Raw genomic sequence first — 23226 nt, 5'->3', positions numbered from 1 at the left:
ACTGTGGCCACAAGAGTTTCGCAGGCTTGGCGCTCGCTGCCCGACGATATATTAGTGCGGGCATTCAAGAAATGTTGCATCAACTCCTTGGACGGCACCAAGGACGTCATGTTGTGGTACACAGCCAGTGAAAAGCAGTCGTCTTCGGAGGAGAGTTCAGACAGCTCAAACGAATGTGCAGGCGTCTTTTAGGTTGACTTCTTTGCTTCAAGGTAAGGGGGTCGACCTACATTCCACCTCGACCTATATTCCGCATTATACGGTACTTCTCAATTTCAAGGGTTTTCAAGGACCTGTGGAAACCTTGGTTGTAAACAATACCAGATGGCGCGAGAAGTTAAGTAGTGAACATACTCTTATTTTTTGTTGTTGTTGCATGGACAGCTGCGCATTTCAAAATGCCATCCTCCATGCAACGAGTGAACACTTAGAGTAATGTTGAAACGAAAAAGAAAGAGTGCAGCTGACTCGGAGAGCTCAGCTTCAAGCGAGATCAACTTTTAACTGGCCCCAAACAACAGTGATGAGTCATGGTTGGAATAACTCAGTTCGAATAGCCCACATGTGTGCAGTGAAGCCTATCTTTGCAACCAGTGTAAATTTTTGTTTTTCTAATAAACTTCGCTATTCGGACACAAAGCTTCTTGTCTTGGTAAGAGTCATAATACGGCGAAAAACAGTCACAGGCAAAAAAAGCACAATGTACGGATGACAGTAGTAAGCGGTAATCCGTAGTACTAGTAAGTGGCAGTACATAGCAGCAACACGTAACGCACAGTAACACTTAATGAGAATGGAAAGAAAGAAGGCTGACAAGGCTTTGCCATTCAAACTACCCAAAACATTAACTTCGGGCAGAAATTTGACACAAAATATACAAGGCATGGATCGCACTGGACCTCCAGCTATATCGGTGACTTCAAGACTGCAGGGCTTCGCAGACTCACCTCATAGCGGATTTGTAGTCTGCTATTAATTTGTCCTTCTCATCCCCCATGTCCACCCAAAAGCTGCTTGGTGTCACAAAGTCCGACGGAACTCGGCATTCTGGACATGCCCTGGAGGAAAGGAAGAATAAAGAATTTTGTCATTACAACTTTTGTAAGACATTAAACCCCTCTGTAATACCACACTGATACTAAAAGCACTGTGATAGACATAACTAAATAAGTAAACTACAGGAGTACATCATCTTGCTTTAGACACAGCTGCAAGCAGAGCACCTACATTATTAAGCGTAAACAAGTTTAAAATAAATTGTGGGGTTTAACACCCTGAAACTGCTGAGTGGGTCATGAAGGCTGCCGTACAGGAGGACTACCTGAAGCACGATGCACAAGCATTTCTGCATAAGCATTCTGCACAAGCATTTCTGCAACCATCAGAATGTGGCCGCCGCAGCCGGGAGTCGCACCCACGACCTCGTCCTCAGCAGCGCGATGGCCTTACTTAGTGCAACTGCCTAATACTTTGCCATCGCTATCAATGCTTTGTCTTCTAGCAGAAACTGCCACTTCCTTTTGTTTAATTACCTCAGTTAGACACTGAAAGGCAGCATTCCATGTAATTCGGAAAAAGTAACAGTTTCCCATTTCTTGTCATGTTCCCATTTCTTGCCTCAACACACATGAAAATGTAACAACATGCAGTAGGTAAGCATACTGGTGCTGCATCCTGAATTTTCATGTCAAATCACGCTATTTGAAGTGCAGTTCATGGCTGAGTTTCGTTGTGATGAAACAACAGTCTAAAACCAAACTGGCGTCAACTTTTATGAAAGCTGACGGCAAGGATATGCTTAAACCCCTTCTGTATAGTTCCGCATGTATCAGAGTTTATATTCGGGATGAATATTTTACAAAATTGCTCCCATTTTAACTTGCTACAGAAGAACCCCGCTGTTACGGTCCCGGGTGCTGCGTTTTCCTGGCTGTTACGTCGTTTTCAAGCGGTCCGGCATAGCTCCCATAGGACCCAATGCATTAGTAACCCTGCTGTTGCTTCGCAACTGTGGGACCGTTCCTGCATCATGCGTTGCGAACTGCCACCTCGCGCCGGCCCGAGCAGCCATGTTGACTTCATGTCTGGTGGCTTGGTTTGGTGGCTTGACGATGAGATTGGCCGCCCAAAGTGCCGGGGGCGACACCTATGACATTTTCGGTTTCTTCCAGCAAAAGCATGGTTTTTGAGATCCATATTTGTTATCTAAAGATGGTGTCTATGACGCGCTGGGGCCCTAAAATTTGTTTTGGCACATAGATGTTTCATATAAAGTCCAAGGGTGATACCGTCCAAGGGTGATACCACCCTTGACGATACCGCCTGGGCCGGCTGGCACGGAGGGTGATACCACCCTTGACGATACTACCGCCCGGGCTGGCTGGCAAGGCGGCGCCGTGCCAGCCGGCCCGGCGCCAGCTTCCCTAAGTTTCGTTTTCTGCCGGTATTGGGAAGCGGGCGTTTGCCGGCGTGGGCAGTTTCGTTGGCCTGCCTGGGACAGCGCCGCTGCTTCCCTCTGCGCCGTAGCCGCAGCGCGAAAGGTCAACACGTGACTAGAAAGTAGAGGAAGCATAAAGGAGAAAGAAGGGTTCACTGCCATTTTCTATGCGTGGCTACGGTAGCATGGCTGAGACGTCGGCACTAAAGTCTAGTACACTCTAGTCGGCACGTACACGCATGCTCCGGCGCAACGCAGAATCGGCGACCTTGCCATTTGAGAGAGGGCGAAATTTCCGCCGCGTTTTTTTGTTTGTTTTGTTCGCGCGCGACATTGAGGCTCTATGGCGGTGCCGGAGCAATGCCGGTCGGAGGCGCCGCCGCGTGATTTGGTTCGAATTAACGAGATTCGACTGTAAATTGAATGCAAACGTTCTAGCCGCATTCCTCGACTGTCGCATACGCGTGGCGGCTCGGTTCACATGTTTTGCATATGTGCGGGCCTTGAAAATTGTTGCTTTGATTATAGTGCGGTACCGCTTATAGTGCGGATATTCGCGACTCCGGTGACTTACGTTTTAAGCGGTCTACACTGTATATAGATTGCCATTGAAGACATCAGATTCAATCACTTCTGCCATGCTACCTTCTGTGCAACCATTACTTCCTTACATTTTGAATGAAAATAATGCGAAAGCAAAAACATTTGCCCCATAGTGACCGGCTTCTGTACTGGCCTCAGGAAATGTCCTCGAACAAACAACACGACAGCCCTGAGCAAGCATCATGTAATTGATTGTGCCGGTGGCCAAGAGTATCGGTGACGGCCATCCATCGCATGTCAAGAGTCAAAAGAGCATGAAAGTACTGAATCGAGGCATGAAAACGGACATGGTACTGACCTTCTTAGCACTAATGTTTACTGCGTGCTAATAACCACCAGCCTAGACTGTATTCTTTTCAGCCACAACTTCAGTGCGCAATACATTAAAAAAAAAAATAGTGCATGCTGCCTCCAAGACACCAATAAGCTTTCTGCATGTTGTTCCCGCACCTTTTTCTTGTTGTGCTCTTTCCGCGGGATTCCTAAATATAAGAACTGTGCGGCATACAGCAGTGGAGTCCTGACATTAAACCGATTGCAAGAATCGGTATTCAAACAAAGATCAGGCGTTTCCTTTCATATCGGCACAGAGTGAACTTCCTGGAGGATCCAATGCAGTTACTTTTTGACGCTTCCACATCCAATTCTGGCCGATGCACCCTGCCTACAAAGGAAGGCAGAGACGCCCACTCCTCACCGGACGGTCTTGCTGTCGAACTGCTTGGAGCCACGCCACTTGCGGATACAGTTGAGGCAGAAGATGTGGCTGCACTTCTCGAGGATTCCGAAGCGACGCTCCGAGGCGGGCTCCTTGTCCATCACCACGTCCATGCAGATGCCGCAGCACTTGTCTGCGCTGCGCTGGATTGCAAACGACAACTCCATGTCCTGCTCGTGCCGCTGGACGCACTCCTGCAACCGAAGCAATAACGACGGCACGCACAGTGTCGGAATGAGAGCAGTGTGAAGAACTACAGCAATGCCCGTAACATCATCAGCCTCTTTATGTCCACAACAAGACGAAGGCCTCTCCCAATGATCTCCAATTACCCCCCCCGTCTTGCGCCAGCTGACCCCCATCCTAATGCCTGCAAATTCTGTAATTTCATCGCGCCACTTAATTCTCTGCCGCACTTGAATGCGCTTCCTTACCTTTGTCACACACGGATTCTGTAACTCTATTAAACCACTGATTACCTGCCCTACACACTACCATGGCCTGCCCAGCTCAGTTTCAATTCAACTGGAATGCCCGCCACACACATTTAGAGCAAAATTTGCACGAATTTTGAGACTAGCACTGACACAAATTCCAAGATAAGTGCAGTCAAACTTGGGGCAAAATACACTGTTGCACATTTTTTTGTATTTTTTGTTGTTGTTTCTTTAACGTAACGGCCTTTTAGGCATCCCAGAAAGAAGACATCAAACAAACACTAACGCACTTCATTGTACATTTTGACAATGGATATCTCAAACCTGCTGCAAGCCTTAGATTTCCTTCCAAGTGGACATACATTGCGAATTCCCCAGCTCCAATTTATAACTTTCACTACAAGTCCTAAAATTAGTTCCCTTTCGTTAATTACACCCTGACGGGCCCGACGAAATTGATACAAATTATCCGGTGGGTCGAATTACACAAGATGCACAAAAAAGGCCACGATGAATCGCTGATTCATTTGGCAGTATTTGCACGCTTCTAACACTTTCCATGTGTCGGAATTAGAAAACTAATGTACAAATCACATTAAAGCTCCTAAACTAAGCATACATCTAACGCACATTAAATCTTTTTGCGAGAAAAATGAGCAAAGAGGCATGTGCTGCATAATGACAGTTGGTTTCCTAGTCACCTTTGCTTTGCCGAAACACATTCGTGTTATGTGGTAAAGCATACGAATGCCCGAAAGGGCGATTTTGGTTTCAGATACAATTATAACGCGCAGGCAATGTTCGGACCCATTTTCTCGGAAAAAAGGTGTGCATTAGATTCGGGTAAATACAGTAATGTACACAAGATTATGTTGTGAGGGCGTACTGAACATGGAGATGTGAGGCTGCAGCAAAGGCAAGCTGCATTCTGCACGACAGAATGGTCAGCCAGGAGTCGCACATATGTGCGTAGCTGGAGGCACGGGAGCAAAATTGTAGAATGGTCAAAATGTAGAATGTCTACTCAAGAGTTGGCAACCGTAGTCGTACCTCTCTGTGCTGCGATCGCTGTTCCTCGTTGTAGGGATGCAGGCAGGGCTTCTGGCAGAGGTCGCACAGCTCGCCGTGCAAGTAGGAGCAGTTGGCGCCAACCGGGCAGCCGTCGCTGGCCACCTCGTACGGGCAGAGCGGCAGAGATGCCTCCTTGCTCGGCGGGGCCTTCTCAGTGCTGCCCTCGGGTCGCACGATGGACGCATACGACTTTGATGCTCTGGCTGGCACTCCACCTGTCAGCCGATTCATTGATCGATTCATTCACTGGGTTCAAATGTTACAGGGCTACCATTTATACTTCAAAAGAGTCTAAACTTGATCTTGTTGGTATGGCTTCGTAACAAAGAAAAAGCAAGGAAAACAGGACACCAGGAAATGTGCCTTATCCTGTCTGCTCTTACGTGTCCAGTTTCTCATGCTGTTTTTCCACCACAAAGGGCTACGGAGGATAACACAGAAGAATGCTCAGGATTCACAATGACCACTATGGATTGACTGATTTCAGTTTTCGATTGGTTCATAAGGCTTAACATCCTGAGGCAATACAAGGGCTATGGGGACGCTGGAGTTGAGGAGGACTGCAGATTAATTTTTACCACAAAGGTGTTTTTTTTTTTAATGTGCTTTCGAAGCTTGGTACACAAGCTGTTTTGCATTCCAACTCCATCACAATCTGGCTGCTGCAACTGGGAATTAAACTGATAACCTCATAGCTGGCAGCAGAATTAATTGGTCAACTGGATTTAATGTGCGAGAGCAACATTTTGGCTATGAGAGGCAGAACTTAAGAAGGATTGAGAACAGCGTTGATGACACAGGATTAAGCGATTTAATTATTGCCCTAAAGGAATACCCACACCAGGAGATGAGTGTTTGCGAAAGTCTAGGGACTAATTCTGACCACCCGTTTCATTTAACATGCACGTAGGTCATAATTCCTGAGCATTTCAGCAACAAACAGTATGACTGTTACAAAGAGCACCATGTCGACTTTTATGAAATGTCCGGCCCACTGCAAAATGATCATGAAATCAGAAGGATGAGCTGAAAGCTTCGGAGGACATGCCATGCAAGCAAAGTGAGTGGTCATTCAATCCATGATGACTTAGAAACTGAACTGCTGTCGGCGGCAGCCTGAACATGCCAGTGCGCCATAGGCATGAAGAACGTGAACAAAGCGGTTTAAAGAGGGCCATGCGGGTTCAACGTCTTACTGGTTTCAAAGTTGCTGGCAGCAACACCAACATGCACAAAGTATACACACTCCAGGCAAGCACAATGTGGGCACTTCGAGGCACAGATGTACCATGTTTACTCGATTCTAACGCAAAGTTTTTTCTTAGGAGAGACTGACACACCTGTTAACAGAGAAAATGAGGCTCCATAGGCGGCGACCGCCTATTAAAAAGTTCAGTGCGGCATGGGTCAGGGCAATTATTCCCTTTGTGCGGCTGTGCAGGGCTTTCCTGCAGCGTGCAAGGGACAAAATCTACGCAGAGGAAGAATTCTTGTGCCTTCTGATCTGATGCACCATGACGCCATCTCTCTGCACCCTGAGGAAGTTTGAAAAGCAGCACAACTCCCTGGTGACTCATCACGCACAGGAATCAAGACTTCAAAAAGTGCTGCTGCAGTGAATGTGTTAATGGGGGCATCAAGCTCTACTAGAAGCCAATGTCAAAGCACGCACCATGCCAGGACATGACTCATGCAAGATGAAATTATGAATCTCCTATAGCAGCTCGAGAAGCACACTACAGAAGGACTACAGTGTCGTGTTGTTCTCTTGTCTTGCTATGAAAAGCAGGGATTGGAAGCTTTAGCATGGGGCCTCCTATCTAAATACAGGGGAAGGGAGAAATTTTTTTTCTCGGCAACCACTGCGCCGAATTTGATGACATTTGTTGCATTTAAAAGATAAAGTTAAAATCTAGTGACTACTGGAAGCCGATCTTTAATTTAGGCAGTCAATATTTTTACTAAATATTGCTGAAAATTGCAAAATCTAGTAAATCAAGACTACCAAGCTTACAAATCTGTCGCTCAACAATGAAAACTGATATCACAACTCTGAAAACTGCATTTAATAATACACATATGGCAGACAAAATTGATATATTATACACTCCTATGAAATATATTACTAACTTGTAAATAGGACTGTTGTAAAACTCTTGTAAACACTGTAACAAATCCGCATAAGCTGTAAATTTATATACCAGATTTGTCCGCTTTAAATGCTCGAACTTGTACACTTGCATATCGTAGTTTACATATCATAAATCACACATTGTTTACATATTGCAGATTACATTTCAGTTTACATAACTGCAATATCTGTTTTTGATGCAGCGCTATGAAATTGTAAATTCGTGCTTCTATTTTACTTTTTTTAAATTTTTTTTTGTTTTTTCAATTAAGGCTCTCCATAAAAAGTCCGCTTAATAGTCACTAGAATTTAACTTTTTCTCTGAAATGCGACGAGCTGCATTAAAGTCGACCCAGTGGTTATCTCGGAAAAGCATTTCTGCATTTTATATGTTTTCAAATAGCCAGCATCGGAGTTGGGCCCAAGCTAAAACTGAACCGACCAAAAAACTATTTGCATTACAGTCCATGTCTGTATGTCTGTGTTCACCGGCCTAGCCTGCACGGTTCATATGCCCGTCGTTGCTCCTGGCATATTTGCACCAACTTGAACTGAACCGGAACGTTGCATTTTTTCCCCTATGGCAGAAAAAAAAACAAAAAAACAACGGTTTTCAGTTCATGTTGGCAACCTTATCTAAAGCTGTTAATCCATCTGTTGCCTGAAGCCAGGCTATGTACACAGTCAGCGGAATGATTCAGCTTTTGCTTGGAATACATGGATGGAAACTTTCGGTGCCGACTGTACGCAAGGGAGGTTTTGTGAACTTGGACCCAAGGGACACCTTGCTACAAAGGGTGAGCTAGAATCGAGTAAATATGGTAAAGCACAGTGGAGTAATCCAGCAAGGGGCGTGCAAACATTCGACTGGAACGCTGATGTCACATGGCCACTTTAGGTCACGATCGAGTTCGATCCAGGTCAATCGCTGCTACATGGGCACTTCAGATTGCGACATTGCTTGATCACGTCAATCATCATCCATTCATGTACACCACGATTTTTACTGCATATTAGGCAAACTTGTCAAGTTATTTGGACCCACTTGGCAACATCTGATGCGCTGGAGCTTACCTAACTAGATACAGATTGTTAGACCACGTAGCTGTGATCAGAGTACAAAATAATTTGATACCAATCAGCATCGCTCGCAATCTAAAGTGCCCGTGCAAGCTGGTATAAGTTGGAATAGAAACAAAGGGGAACATACTTTTGGGGACAAACTCTGGCGCGTCGGCCCAACTAGAAGAGTGCACCGTCTTGCAAGTTGGATCGCCGTTCCAGGAAGACTCATTGTTGTTCTTTTTAAGAACCGTCAACGGCCCTTGGGGGAGGAGGAGAGGTGGGAAGAAAGAATGCTCAATCAAGTGAGCCCGCCACCACCACCCATTAAGCTGCAAGCAACATCAAAGGAGTACCAACACATATTCTCGAAGTTGTAGAAGCTCTGCAGCACAGTTAACAAGAACTAACGTTAGGAAGGACTTCTAGGAGACTTAGACTTCTCGGACATATCAATTTGACCCTAAATTTGGCCTCCAAATACTGGGCGCGGCATTATACACATTAGAGTTTTAACCTGTCTACAAACTTATTATCGTTTATGAATTACCGGGTTACCAGAGCCATGGACGGTAGTAACAAAGATGGTAGCGACATCTTGCCATGTTTTGTCCCACTACAGCGTAATTGAAAAATTTGCATTGGGTCAGTGTGCTTGTTGGAGGCAAATCGTACAAAGGGCTGCACGTTAACGATTAGGTCACCACCAATGCTTTACACCAACAGTTAAGTAGAACACGGCAAGTCACTCCAGTATTAACTTAGTGTGCTCTCTGATTAAACTACAGTATAATCACAAGGTGTAGTCAGCAGCATTGTTGCTGCCATACAACTTCCTGATAGCCTGGTAGCCCACAAGCGCTGTTACATTTACAGACAAAGCTAATACTTGCTATTATTGTGACACAAAGCAAAATTTGCTAACACCTTGCTAGGTACGATGATGCTCGTGAAAGAGTGCTGCAAGCAATTCTTCAGGCTGTGCTTTGTGTGGCCAACACAGCAATGGTAGGAATGGAGCAATCCAATGTATATACTAGTGCTGTTGTGCTGCGTCCATTTCCTAGGTACAAAATCCGGTTCGTGGAAACAAGTATTGTAACAAATCATTTAGGGTGCTTGGAGCTTCAATACCGCAGAAAAAAAAAAATGTCCATGTTGAAAACATCATGTTCGTACTCCTTTAAGATACAAAAGAAAAGTAGCATTATGTGCAACAAACAATGCTCATGAGTGATAAAAGCACTAGGAAAGAAGCAGCGACAGGCTCGGTCAAGTGAAATGCAGGGTCAGGGCACGGCAAGGGCGCATTCACATTGGCAAATTGCGAGAGGTTGCACAACTGACCGCGACTGGCGACCACAAAGTGACCCGTGTTGGTCGATGTTGGCATCGGCGAGTGCAACCTGCTAGTCGCCACTCCAAAATGTCTCAAGATCGCGGCTGTTTTACGAATACGGCATTTGCGCCTGCTTCGTTTAAGCAGCATAGCATAGCGGACAACATGAGACGTCTTGATTACCTCAAGTAGGCAAGAATTTCCAACCATATGAACCAAAGGGCCACACACAAGTCCGAGTCTTGTATCACACATTTGCTTGCCTTTCGCTGCTTTTCACTTGTGTTATTCTTGGACTCTCATCACCTTTGATGACGGGCTTGCTACAGATGCCTTGGAATGTACAGCGGTAGCGTCAGTTTTGGTTTTGCAGTTGCTGTCACAACAAAAAGATGAAAAAAAAAAAATGAAAGCAGCCTGCTCTAACATGTGCGTTTGCGACCACCACAGTCGCCAAGCAAAATAAACGCAAGCACATTCTGCTGTCTTGCTCCTAGGCGCCACCGATTGGTTCTGCAGCTTTGCGGCACTAGTCTCGAGGCTGAAAAATGGAGCAGTAAGAGGCTAGCCAGAATGAATGGCTTGTGGACCGAAGTGACCATTTGCGGCGTTGCTTGGCGAGCCAACTTGGTTGTGCATTCTCCACGATTCAACAATGCGAATGCGCCTCATCACTAACCAATGTACAGCTCGGCTGAAATTCTTCAAAGTGAGACCCGCTGACCTCCTTTGAGTACACTTTGATGACAGCAAGGCTTCAAATGGTTTCCCCAGCTATGCAGTCATTTTTGAAGTTTTTCTTTCATTCTGCTTGAACACACCCTAATGACAGAACCCAATGAAATCTAGATTTGCAAATGTGTGTTTGATGAGAACACATCAGGGCCGCGATTCTGTAGCGATGCCTTCCGCTTGCTTTTATGCCCCTCCTATCCGCCGTTCATAGCAGACCACTTATTGACAGCGCTGGTGCAGCATCGCTCCGACCATCGACAGTGCGAAAAGGAATAGCATCAGAAAAGGTATCGCTACAAGATCGTGACCCAAATGCATATTCATGAGGAGATGGGTGGGCATCCGTGCCCATTAACTTGCAACTGTCGAAACGCCTTTCTACTGCTGTATGTTCAAGCGAAACATTGATGCAAATTTAAGCATCTTATTTATGTTTCCAAACCACAGACACTCAAGAACTAGGAGACAGTGCTCAGAATCGTGTGCTTTAGACTCTGCAGTTGAGCCTTTTCCTTTTCTTTTCAGAGACACAATCGTCAAAAAACAAGTGTGCTAGAGTGAATGAGAGCTTAAGTTCATGTCCACACAGTGAATGCAAGCATATCGCATGCAGTGGCATGCTTTGTGTAGCGGCAGTGTGCAGGTGCATGGGGGCGCGCCTGCTTGAATTCGGGAACCAGAAAAACGACAAAATGTGCTTCAACCAACAGTCAGCAAGTAGCTCTGCACAATGAGACAGTTGAATTTCTTGAGCATGGTCAATTGTTTTGCAACTTTTTCTGCCACAATTTTTAAAGGCTTACATTCAATGGGCTGTAACATGGCTGTCAATGGTCAGATCAACTGCTTCCAACATTTCGTAACTTTCTCTTTACATTAGCTAAACATTTGTTCAACATTTTTATAGTGCCAGTTATTTTTTATTTTTCACTATGGCCTCAAGCAAAGTGGAATGTTAAAATTACGTTGTTAACTTACTGACCTACACCAAAACTAACTGCATATTTAAAATCAGCATAAAAAGTGTATATGAATGTAAAGCTTCATTATTATAGAGTAAGAGAAACTACAAACATGATTTAAGTGCTCTTTTAACAATCAGAAAAATTTTATCCTGCTTGAGCACATTCCAAACAGCATAACTTTGCTTGTGGTTCTGCACTTGCAAGTCCCAACTGCAGCAAAAGTGCCATCAGTCTCTTCGTATGTTTGGAGCATTGTACTTCCCTGCGAGACCTAATGTGCGCGCCATGGATGGCAAAGTAATAACGACACAGATTGTCAGACACAACAGAGTGGCCTGCCTGCCTATTTTCTCGTTTTTATAAGAGCAACAGTTACAAACATTTAACAGTAAAATAAATATTTATTTAAACTTCACTGAAGCGAATGGAGTAAGCCCACACCAATACATTTCCCTTTCGCACTAGGTGCTCACAAACACAGAAATTGCAGTCACCGTGACTGGTGCGTGCGAAATGGGAACGCGAAGCCCAAATGTACAGATACCGCACCTCCAAACCATGCCGTACCAAATCGGTTCGTGTGAAAACAGGCATTTGCTGCAGTTCTCAACCAATTTTCAAGCTTTCTTCTTTTTTGCTTAAATTACTTCACGATGCTAGTAGTTCAGCTCTAAATATGCTGTCCTTCCATATCGGAACTAGACTTGTTACTTGACACCTGTGCTTGCTCGGCTAATATACTATACTGTACAGCAAAATGTCTCAAAACTGCACATTGAATTACAAGGGACCCCCATAGTGCAGGGCTCTGGATTAACTTTGACCACCTGCGGGCTTCACTTAACATGCTCCCAAACCTAACTACACAAATGCTTTTGCATTTTGCCCCCCTCACAATGTGACTGCTGCAGCAGGGAATTGAACCTATGACCTTGTGCTTAGCAGCAGAATGCCATTGCCACTGGGCCACCACAATAACTGAGCTTGTCCAAGTCAACACTGTTTCACACATTGCAGGCATGGTTACAAAGGCTTTTTATACCGGTGTTACACGTACACTACTGATCACGATCGGGGCAGAACCAGATTCGAACCAGATCCGCATCGAGTTATCGTCTGCTGTTCGCCGACAACTCTCGGAACTGCATAACGCCTTGGCTACAAATTCGGAGTTGCTAAATACGATTAAACTTGGACAATATGTCAATTTTACAGCTTGCCATGGCTCATAAAAAGTTTTTAAATGTTTTTTATTGAGCTGCCTTCACCTTTTGTTTTTAGCGTTTTCAGAATACTGCACTTGAGGGCGCAGACATCAGCCTTGACCATGACTCACGGATTGCGATTGTCTGGACCCTGCAAGATCGCGATCGCAAATGACCGTGTAGCAACACTCGATCCGGATCAAGCTCAATCCAGATCGGCCCCGATCGCGATCAGAAGTGTATGTGTGGCACCGGTATTAGAGAGACTTCTCTCACTGCTTGAATTGGTAACCAAAAAGATAGTGTTGCATAAAAGAAAAGCCGCAGGTATGCATCACGTAATGTGATGTAACATTAAGTCTTATACTTGTATGTCGCAAAATATGATGTCATTATTAGATGAAATGTGGCACGCATGTGGACCTATTTATCACTGCAATGAGAAGAGCAACATGTTTCTGTGACCAGCGGCCACGGTGCATCAAAACATAGTGTTGCACACAGGCAGTGCAAACGTGAGCAAATGATACGCGACTTGATGTAACCTTATGCTCACAAGTGGTTTTTTTTTTTTTTTATTATGGGGTTTTACGTGCCAAAACCAGTTCTGATTATGAGGCACGCCGTAGTGGGGGACTCCGGAAATTTGGACCACCTGGGGTTCTTTAACGTGCACCTAAATCTAAGTACACGGGTGTTTTCGCATTTCGCCCCTATCGAAATGCGGCCGCCGTGGCCGGGATATGCTCACAAGTGGTAGTTGTAATATACGAAGTAGTTATTTCGTAGAAAGGGTCACAGATCAATAACAATAGCACTGCAAAACACACGAGAGAGACTTCGTGATTGCATTACTATTTACGTGGCTTTCCAAGCTTTCTTTGTCTGCCAAGTATGTCTCCCAGATTATTATATCTGCCATGTCATTCAGCATTCTGTCCTGGTCCAGTAGGAAGCAAGAAACCAACCAACCTGTGTGTGGTGCGCGGCTGACGGAAGATGAGCAAGCCGGTGCAGCCGGCTCGGGTGGACTTATTTGCGACCGGTTGCCCTGGTTCATTCCTCGGCTCCCCCTCCCCGACCGCGTGGCGCTGTCGGTCCGGGGTTTGGTCCGGATGTGGTCGTACCTGAGTAAGAGTAGACAAGGGTGAGGCGGGGGGGGGGGAATGCACCAACTCTGCTACGGCGACTGTCGTCCCTATACCCATGGCAGCCACAAAAGTGCGTCAAACCAAGAGCCGCAATGCAGCTTAACAAGTCCCCCAGTCCTTTCGACCCTTTCTGCACCCAGCGAGAAGCATTCGCCGCAATTCGTACCAATATAGCCGATGACGCGTACGGTCGTCATAGGGAAGCATACATAGCAGTGTCGAACCAACGACGAGTACATGCGTCATGTTGATTATAATTGCGGTTTTCTACATTAGACAGCAGCACTCGTCAATGTTAGTGGCATTATGTGTACTTCTCATTTTTTCTATGGGCTACTTTAAACTTGCATGGGAAACATGGCTGCCTGTGGGCTGCATTTCTGGGAATTGTCTAGGAAATTTGGCTAAATTTTTCTCGTTTCCTGCGGTGAGGAAAGGGGACGGAACTCTGCCTTTGGGTAAACTCTTCCCAATTCAAATCATACATGTGAAAAGCAGAAATACTCTCACTGGAAACCGCTGAACCGTTCAGCGTGAACTTTCCTACACTGAAGATAAAAAGCTTAATTCTAACAAACTTTTCTAACAGAATTTTGACATAATGCCACACGCTTGTGCCACTTGCTCCCAGAAGAAGACGAGGACGATCTAGTTCACGAGCTAGCGCATTGGTCTTTCGTCGGTGCTCATTTGTGAAATTGGTGATCAAGATGTCAGCCTGGCCATCCCTAACGTCAATGATTCCTCGAGCCACGCTAATTCCGAGGGTAAGCAGAAGGGAGACGGACTCCCGAGTACTTTGCCTTCACGTATGCCGTCGGGCGTTACCGGAATCATTACACTAGCACGACGTGGTATCGTGACGCTGTCGTCGGAAATCCGAAGAGCGGCTGTGCGGAGGCTGGCGTCTCGTGTCAGTCGCTTTCTTTGTAGAGAAAGAGATACAGCGTGGGCGGAGGTCGATGATGGCGCCATACTTTCGAAGAAAGTCTACTCCGAGTATTGATTCACGGGAGCATTCTCAGAGAACAAGGGAGCTGATCGGAAACGTAGAATTCCGAATTTGCACCCGTGAAGTGCACACACCAAGCGGTTTGACGACATGTCCGCCAGCTCTCCGTACATGCGTCCCTGTCAAAGGCGTAACGACTTTCTTTAAACGGCTTGACAGTTTTCCGCTGATAATCGAGCAGTCAGCGCCAGTGTCGATTAAGGCAGAAAACATTTCGACCGTCGATCAGCACAGGTATATTCATGGAAAAGTTGTCTCCAGCCTGAGACACCGGCGTTGTCAAGTCTCCTAGAATGGTTCACAATTGCTCAAGTACAGAGTTTCTAGATAAATGACTCCAGCCAACACTGCCTTAACAGGCTGCAAGCACTGTTTCTCAGATTAGAGCAGGAACACAGGATCAGGAAGAAGGTAATTTGGCACATGACTTGCTTTGTTTCGAAAGCACGGTCAGAGAAGACGGAGTGATGCAAGATATCAGGCTGCAGTGGTATCATGCATGTGATGGAAAGCAAATGCGATGTACACCTATGGTTCACATATGACGAGAGCTGTCTGTACATGATCCAAACAAAGCCATAGGTGGCTTGGGGTGAAGCCCACTTCCAGTGGTCTGTTGCCCCCCCCCCCTATTACAGAAAACGTTTCTGCAGAATTTTTTAATTAGTTTTCTTTTCTTCGTTGATTATGCTTATTCTCGGCGTATTTTGCACATTGAGATATAAAACAACTTTTTTTCCCCAGTTATTTACCAGTCTCGTCCATAAGGGGTTAAAGAAATACTGATGCACAAAGTTTTCAAATCTTAATGCGACACCAAAAACGGATGTCGGAGTTCTGTAAATTGCATCTTTAAATCATGTGAAGCAAACAAATCTGAAATTATAACAATGCTTCCAAAAGGATTGCAAAAGTCCAACTCTCAAATAGTGGCATATCACAGATTTGTATAAAACAATTTTGTTCGCATTTAGATATCTTAATAGGTGCAATTTCCAAATTGGGACTTTTTTTTTTCTTTTTCATTGCCAAGAGCTGCAAACTTGATACTTGCATATGACAGAAATTATATATCTACTTCTTACAGTACATAGATTCTAACTTCCTGTTTGAAATGCCACAAAGTTAAACTTGCTGCACTGGATACTGAGCAAGACAGTTCCTGTGTTCCAATGTTTTGTAAGGTAATGGTTCCTCTTAAACCTATATCAGTCCTGTAGTGTCTTTCAATGCTAGAGGCAGTATTTCTACAAAAAGCAAAGAAATATATATAATTGGAGATTCTCGTTTCATGAGCAAGTCTTGCCCTTTTTCCTTCATCTTTCTTTATATACAAATGAACTTTTCTTTCTAATAAACCAAGTCTAATGTGAGTGGAGTTTTGTCAGCACATTTAAGTTATTTCTGGTGCAATACATAAAGCACTGAGAACAGCCTAGGTGTTTTGCGGTGTACTGTGCTAAATCTTGTTGCAATCACCCTGACTTGTATTGTGGGTACAGTGTGTATCTTACATGCGTGATTCCAAATAAATAAAATGACTGAATGAATGAAAAGTTCGGTTAGAAGGCCAGTGGATTAATAGTTGTCCCCAAGAGCATTAAAACAAATGTTTAAAAAGCCATTCGGTGTGTTGTCTTCTCTTGTTCAAAACTGGCTCAAACCCGTCAAATCACTTCACAAATAACGATGAAAGGCAAGGAAAATAGCGCGAGATTTGAGCCGATCGCACCACCTTACCTGCACCGCGTGCCATAGATGCATTCGCCCTTGAGGTAATAGCGGCACACATTGTCCACCTGGCCGGTTGAACGATCGTGTGAAAAGAGGCACCGGAGCCCGTCTCTGCACACGCCGCTTAAGAAATATCTGCAGTAATGAAGAAGATGAGATTGCACGCAGTTAATTAGGATAACTGAGCTAGTTCATGCACTATTATTGTCATCACGGTTGTGCACATAAAAATTATCACAATGAGGAGATAGAAATAGCCAGCTCGCAACTGCCACCAGTAGGGGCGCAAAGCGTGCCTGCTCTAGAAGAGAAAAGGTAAATAGAAAAAGGATAGAGACTTGACGCATTTTCTATTTATTGGATATACCAAAGCGACACCCGGTCTTACCATTACCGATACTGGCTGCCGCGATTGTGCAGAGTTTACCAGGCTCCATCAGGTTTACTGGAATGTCTCCCGCCGCTTATCACGATTGCGTACAGCATGGCAGTTCCCCGCCCTCCCGCTTCGATACTAATCTGCCTGTGCTACTTGCTCTCCATTGCAAAAGCAAGAAATAAACGATAAATATCATCTATCGCTTAGTCCCATCTCACCAAAGTGTAAGTAGAGTGTACTAGAACATGGAGAGTGTCCGGAACGGCTGCACTTTCAATGCATTGAAAGTGAAGCCAAACGATCGTAACACCGCTTAGGGTGCTGTAATCGATAGCACACACGTCGCCGTGGCTCAGAGGTGGAATGTCTGCTTCCCACGCAAGAGACCGGGGTTCGAATCTCAGCAAGAGACAATGCATTTCTCTTTTTCTTAATAATTCGTGCGTTGATTCTTTTATTCTTTATACTGCTGCTTAACACTTGCTTCTGTTGCTATACGATGCAACAAAAAGTCAAGCAGAAGTTGAAGGAATAAGAATTAAATTTTTTGCAGTGAACGAGCATTTTTGCAGCGCCACCCTCATGCGAATCAACAAAACTATTCCAATCAAAGCATGGCCTCCGCGAACTGTACGCATACGAAGCCCGTCGACGCCTGCTTGACAGTCTCCGCTGTGTGCTGAAGGCTCATTCACACTAGGCCAACACGACACCGATTTTGGTCAGGCGACTGTTGGCGACAGCAGTCTACATGACAGAAAACGCTATGGCCAACGGTTCAAAGAAAGGATAACGCTGCCGTCAACAGTTGGCTGAGCAAAATCGGTACCGTGTAGGCCTAGTGTGAATGAGCCTTGAGTGCGCTGCTGGAGTACACTCTAGCACGACGGAGCCTGTCAAGCAGGCGTCGACGGGGCTTCGTATGCGTACAGTTCTCGCAGGCCATGCTTTGATTGGAATAGTTTTGTTGATTCCCGTGAGGTGGCGCTGCAAAAATGCTCGTTCACTGCAAAAAATTTTATTCTTATTCCTTAAACTTCTGCTTGACTTTTTGTTGCATCGCGTAGCAACAGAAGCAAGTGTTAAGCAGCAGTATAAAGAATAAAAGAATCAACGCACGAATTATTAAGAAAAAGAGAAATGCATTGTCTCTTGCCGAGATTCGAACGCCGGTCTCTTGCGTGGAAAGCAGACATTCCACCTCTGAGCCACGGTGGCATGTGCTACCGACCACAGCGCCCCAAGTGGCGTTACGGTCGTTTAGCTTCACTTTTGGAAGCTCGTTCCGGGCACTCTCCAATTCTAGGTCAATCTAGTGTAAGCAACCTTTTGTCACTATTGAGCTCAGCCAACTGTTTTGATCCTGCTAGGCTTAGAGAGACTGCACCAAGAGACAGAAAAGAGTAGATTTTCACCTAGCAGCTAGCCAATGGCACCCCAGCATTGCACAGCGATGATGAATGCTAAATGCTATAGTGCACACAGCTCAAGGTGGGGACCCATGCAAGTGAAACTTGCTCGTGACACAAATTACTTTCATAAGTATGCATACTGTAGTCAAAATAGGAATGCAATATGTTAGCAGTGCTTGGTAAATTACTGCTTCAGTTGCTTCACAGAGGCCCTCATTTCCACTGCATTTTGCGCCTCCCTGGCAATGTCTGCAGCGCAGGGTGGGAACCGTCTCCTATCACCTCCGGTTACCTTTGAAGCGCGTAAAATGAGACGCGCAGGCCTGGTCGCATGAGCGTGGGAACGGCAAGAAAACAAAACGCTTCCAAGCAGACGCATGAGCGTGGGAACAGCAAAAGAACAAAAAGATTCGAAGCAGACGCACGAGGGTGGGACCAACAAAAGAACAAAAAGATTACAAGCAGACGCATGAGGGTGGGAACAGCAAAAGAACAAAACAAGATTCCAAGCCGACGGCATGGAACAAATCGCATGACATACAGCGTTGTTTGTTCAAATCACACCGGATTTCATTATGAAACAGTACACCGCCAAGTAACAGATAATGAATTGAGCTCACACACATTACATAGCCTCCAAGATTGTGCATGTGCACTCCCTATCTCAGAGTGCATGCCAAGTGTGACATCTCGTTATTTTCTGATGCATGGAGGCACCCCAGACAGAATTTGCCTGGTGGTTGTGGAACACAAGGCAATGGAAACGAGTCGTATTTCTGTGGTGCTGAAAGGGGTCGCTTGATAACCGACCCCAGTAATACTGTAAAAAAAAAATGTGGATGCATACAGTAATTGTTCATTTCTTCACTATCTGCAGTACTGGCAGGTAATCTCTGACAGAAAACTACTGAAATGTTTTGGAACGAGATCTGTCATCTACAGAGACTAATACTTGCACTAATTCCAACTACAAGCTCATGTGGTGAGGACGCTCAATAAGGTCGGTCATTTCTGATTCCTGGAGTAAATGTGACTATGGCACTAGTGAATGATATCTTAAAGGGACTGACAACCGATTTTAAGGACCTAGTTATTTATGGTGCAACGAAAAGCTCATCCTCGGTAGTGTTTCCACCTGCAGCGGCTACTTCAAAAAAAGTGGGTGGATATTTTGTAAGCAGAATTTTTCAATCTGAGCAGCCTCTAAAAAAAGTAAGAGTCCCTGCTCCAGCAACGCTGAGAAATGAGAGCAATGCCAATAGCCCTCCTCGTACATTGTGAAAGCCGCCCATCGTTCTGCTTTCACAGGAGTGAGTGCAACTGTGGTTAACCACCTGCATTTTGAGCTTTTCAACCACTTTCGAAAATAAAAAGCTGGTACAATAAGTTTGTGTTGTCGTACAGACCTTTCTTATAGTTGTACCGCGTTTTTCCCCCAAGTACATGCCTATGTCATGGCTGGCTGGCCCCCCCGTCGTTATTCTGTTGATAGACGAGCCAGGCCAACTCATCGAAAACAAAGGCAACACCCCTTTTCTGCACACGACAAACGAAGGCCTATCAGTACATTGTAAGTTAGAAATAAATTATAACAGAAAAAAGTGTGCCAAATTTCAATACCAATAAAAGGCCAGGAACCGCGTACACTGATAGAAGGTCACGTAGTAAACCCTCTTATGCACCTTCATTTTCTGCCACGTGGTGCACCAAAGGTCATTTTTCGCAACTTTTAGTGAAGAATTAAAAAATATAAATTCACAGTTTTAATGAGAAAAACATGGCTCGTCTTAACCAGTACAATAGGCAATCTTTCCACCGGTGGGGTTATCTCGATTCACGTTCTGAGCGGTTGTCTGTCCCTTAAAGGGACTACTTGGTTCCTGTTAACTATTGGGTACTAACAACTGTGTTGTACTGCATCCAAGCACGGTATTGGACTCTACCTTGAAATGCCACCGGTTAACGAAACAAAAGTTGTCTATGCCTCGTTCTTTCATTTACGCAACACACTGCAGATCACACACAGCTGTATAGCTCCTACCTCTGCCACATGCATAACGGCCAATCGCAAAAGCAGGGTAACTGTCTCTATTTTTTTTTTTTTTTTTACCCAACAAAGAGTGTAAGCTTAACAACAAAAGAGATGCTTACTGGGTCAACCAGTTTGCCTCTGTTAACTTATTACTGCAGAATGCACAAGACTTCAAAATTAGGCTTGTTTGTTATCTATATTTCCTACAGATTCGAAAGGGGTGTTGGTCTCTTCAATAACCTAAAATATTCTCTGTGCTTAACTGTTGATCTAGGGTGCCTCACAGCATAACATAAAGCTGCCAGCTGCTTGATGAAAGTTTAAACAGAAGCTAAATTAGAATTTGAGGCTTGTTAAACATGCTCCAACATATAATTCATGAACAAAAGACATTACTGGCACTGGAACTGTGCTGAAATGCATTCACTTCTGTCACTCAGCTTCTGAAGTCCACAGAATAATCCCCCCCCCCCCCCCCCCACCCCTTTCAACTCTCAGGAAGACCATAACGACCTTATGACCACGTAAACGGAAAGTGCTCAGCAAGAGCTGTAATGCAGCTGCAAAGATAGTGTGCAATAGTGTACTATTTTGTAAAAAAATTTGTCAGGAAAACAACAATTGTGCCTCTTAATTACAATTTTAATTACGACTTATGACTAATTACGACTACTAACTTTTCACGAGGTTTCGCTATTCCGATCATGTTGCCACGAGTATATAGTATGCAGACAAGTTGGACATTATGAAGCAGAGATGAAGAGCTGGTCCTTTTACCATTAGATCAAGGTTCGCGAATAATCTACCTCTCAGCACATACAATTTTTCTAGAACGCCAGCATGCGAGAACACAGGTGCAGCAAAAGGGCATGCCAGCGGAAATGTTTCACAAGCAACTCTAAAACTGGCCAACACACCACAACTGCACATTTCTGCAACGAAACTCGGCTCACAAACGTGTCGACAGCTGCTTGTCAAGGATGGCTTGCTATGATGTTTTATAATGAATCCATTGTGTTACGTCGAATTACCGACTAACCCTATGGTTGAAGGTAAGCAGGCAAATGTATTATGTGGAAATGTCATACAACTCCACGTAAATTTACGGTTAAAAGTAAACTGACACGGGCAGCCGAAAATTGCCTGTGTCTAGGCGCCACATCATCAAAGTCCCAACGTACCGCAATGGCAAACCGAGGAGAAAAAAAGAATTATATGAGTTCCCGCAAGCAGACACAGCGTAAACGGTAAAGCTAGCCAACAAAAAAGTAAAGTAGTAGCCCTGATAAGCGACGGCAGTTACTGGTAATTACCGTTTGCCTCTAAACAGCGTGCAGTCTGACGTAGGTACTATCGCGCGTGGCTCATCGATAACACATGAAACTCACGACTGTTACCACGTGCTAAAAACAAAAGAACGAATGACATCAAAGGAATGATTCGCAAGCTTGCGCCAGTAACACAAGCGCAAACAACATGCGAAAGTTGAATACTCATTCGAACAGCTCGGAGCTAGTACACGCGGCGGTTAAGGATAGGAAAATTCACTACCGCCAGTTTCTCCAACGCGAAACTAGCAGACGCCAGCCAAACAGCGACGCGAGGTAACCGTGCGGCCCCCATTTCAATGGGAAACTATGCCGCGCGCCAAGTTGTCGATGCCGTAGTAATTTTGCACAGGTTTGCTTTTACTTGAGAGCAAACGCTGAGTTCTCATCGCTCAGTTCGAAGCAAATTAAGTTACTGCTACGAGCAGGCATCGCTACTTTCTTCGCTAGGCGGTGGCTCTATCAGCGACAGAAGGAACAAGCGCACACGTAGGCCGTGCTGTATTACTTTTTTTCCTTCCGTCTAGTGGTTTTAAGACACCGTGGTATCGCCATTTGGTACGCGTACACATTACATAACGTGTTTACCGAAGCACACAACACAGGGTAGTTGTGAGCAGCGAACGGAGGCTTACTGCAGCACTGAGCTTCCCGGGAAACGTTATCGGGCACTCAATTTGATTAGGCGGATTACGAAACACTCCTTTTTCTACTCAGGTTGTGCCGTTTTCGATGGCTCTGCACACTTTTCCTAGAGAAACGACGGGCTTGCACGGCACACCGCAGTAGGCCAACTGACAAGAGCGTTTGGCGAGGCCATCCTCAATTGAAAAATTATCGCCTCGTCGTGTCTCTAAGCCCCTACTGTTGAAAGAGACAAATTGTTCAGCATGTTTACTTGCCTACATAGGACACCTTCCGAACCACCCTCCGCCATCTTGGTTTCCTTAATGGACAATTTTGGATGGGGGCGCTGAGATCTGTGAGTCAGCCGTCGATGCTGGCTTCGACTTGCGCAATCCACGCTGGTGTTCTTCACAATTTAAAGTACTACGCGTAAGCGAGGGAGGCGAGAACGTTTCCTCGACGTTACGGGACCGTAAACGTGAGCGAATTTCCACGCGGCAAAGCGTACACACAGCTGTCGCTTAAGCAAAGCATTTGTCGACGAATGAATGGAACGTTACGAGAGTGCTTCAACCATTCTTCAGCTCTTGCATTACGCAAGTCGACGAAACTCCCATGCTTACGAAATGCGCAAGCTGATTGGGCAAAACCTTCAGGATCTACCGATCGTCGCGTCATCTTTTGATTGCAAAGCGAAGTAAGAATCGCGCGATAACGAAAGTAGTTTTCTCTAAAGACAGCAAGCATATCTCTATGCCACAAGTAATATTCAGAAACGAACGACACTACTGCACCACTAAACAAGCACATTTCATTAGTCGCTTTCGCAGATAAAAAGTGGCAGGCAG

General features: G+C 45.1%; 1 protein-coding gene across 3 annotated transcripts in view; it reads right to left on the bottom strand.

Annotated features, from left to right (window-relative positions):
- LOC119431035 (probable E3 ubiquitin-protein ligase makorin-1) overlaps window positions 1-22985 on the bottom strand; it is a 38667-nt gene extending 15682 nt beyond the window's left edge. Inside the window, exons 1-7 of one of the 3 annotated variants that reach the window (XM_037698502.2) lie at window positions 22654-22985; window positions 16607-16735; window positions 13676-13830; window positions 8608-8721; window positions 5246-5481; window positions 3738-3952; window positions 948-1058 (exon numbers count right to left, since the gene is read on the bottom strand). In XM_037698502.2, coding sequence (XP_037554430.1) covers window positions 948-1058; window positions 3738-3952; window positions 5246-5481; window positions 8608-8721; window positions 13676-13830; window positions 16607-16735; window positions 22654-22688 — 995 coding nt within the window. In that variant the 5' untranslated portion in view covers window positions 22689-22985. Of the gene's footprint in view, window positions 1-947; window positions 1059-3737; window positions 3953-5245; window positions 5482-8607; window positions 8722-13675; window positions 13831-16606; window positions 16736-21462; window positions 21525-22653 lie in introns of those variants that run through there. The other 2 variants (XM_049657349.1, XM_049657350.1) reach the window with 2 other exon arrangements.
- Between the last annotated feature and the right edge of the window lie 241 nt (window positions 22986-23226).

Source organism: Dermacentor silvarum, chromosome 10 (assembly GCF_013339745.2).
Source record: "Dermacentor silvarum isolate Dsil-2018 chromosome 10, BIME_Dsil_1.4, whole genome shotgun sequence".
NCBI classification, from domain to species: Eukaryota; Metazoa; Arthropoda; class Arachnida; order Ixodida; family Ixodidae; genus Dermacentor; species Dermacentor silvarum.
This window is presented reverse-complemented; position numbering and strand designations above follow the sequence as displayed.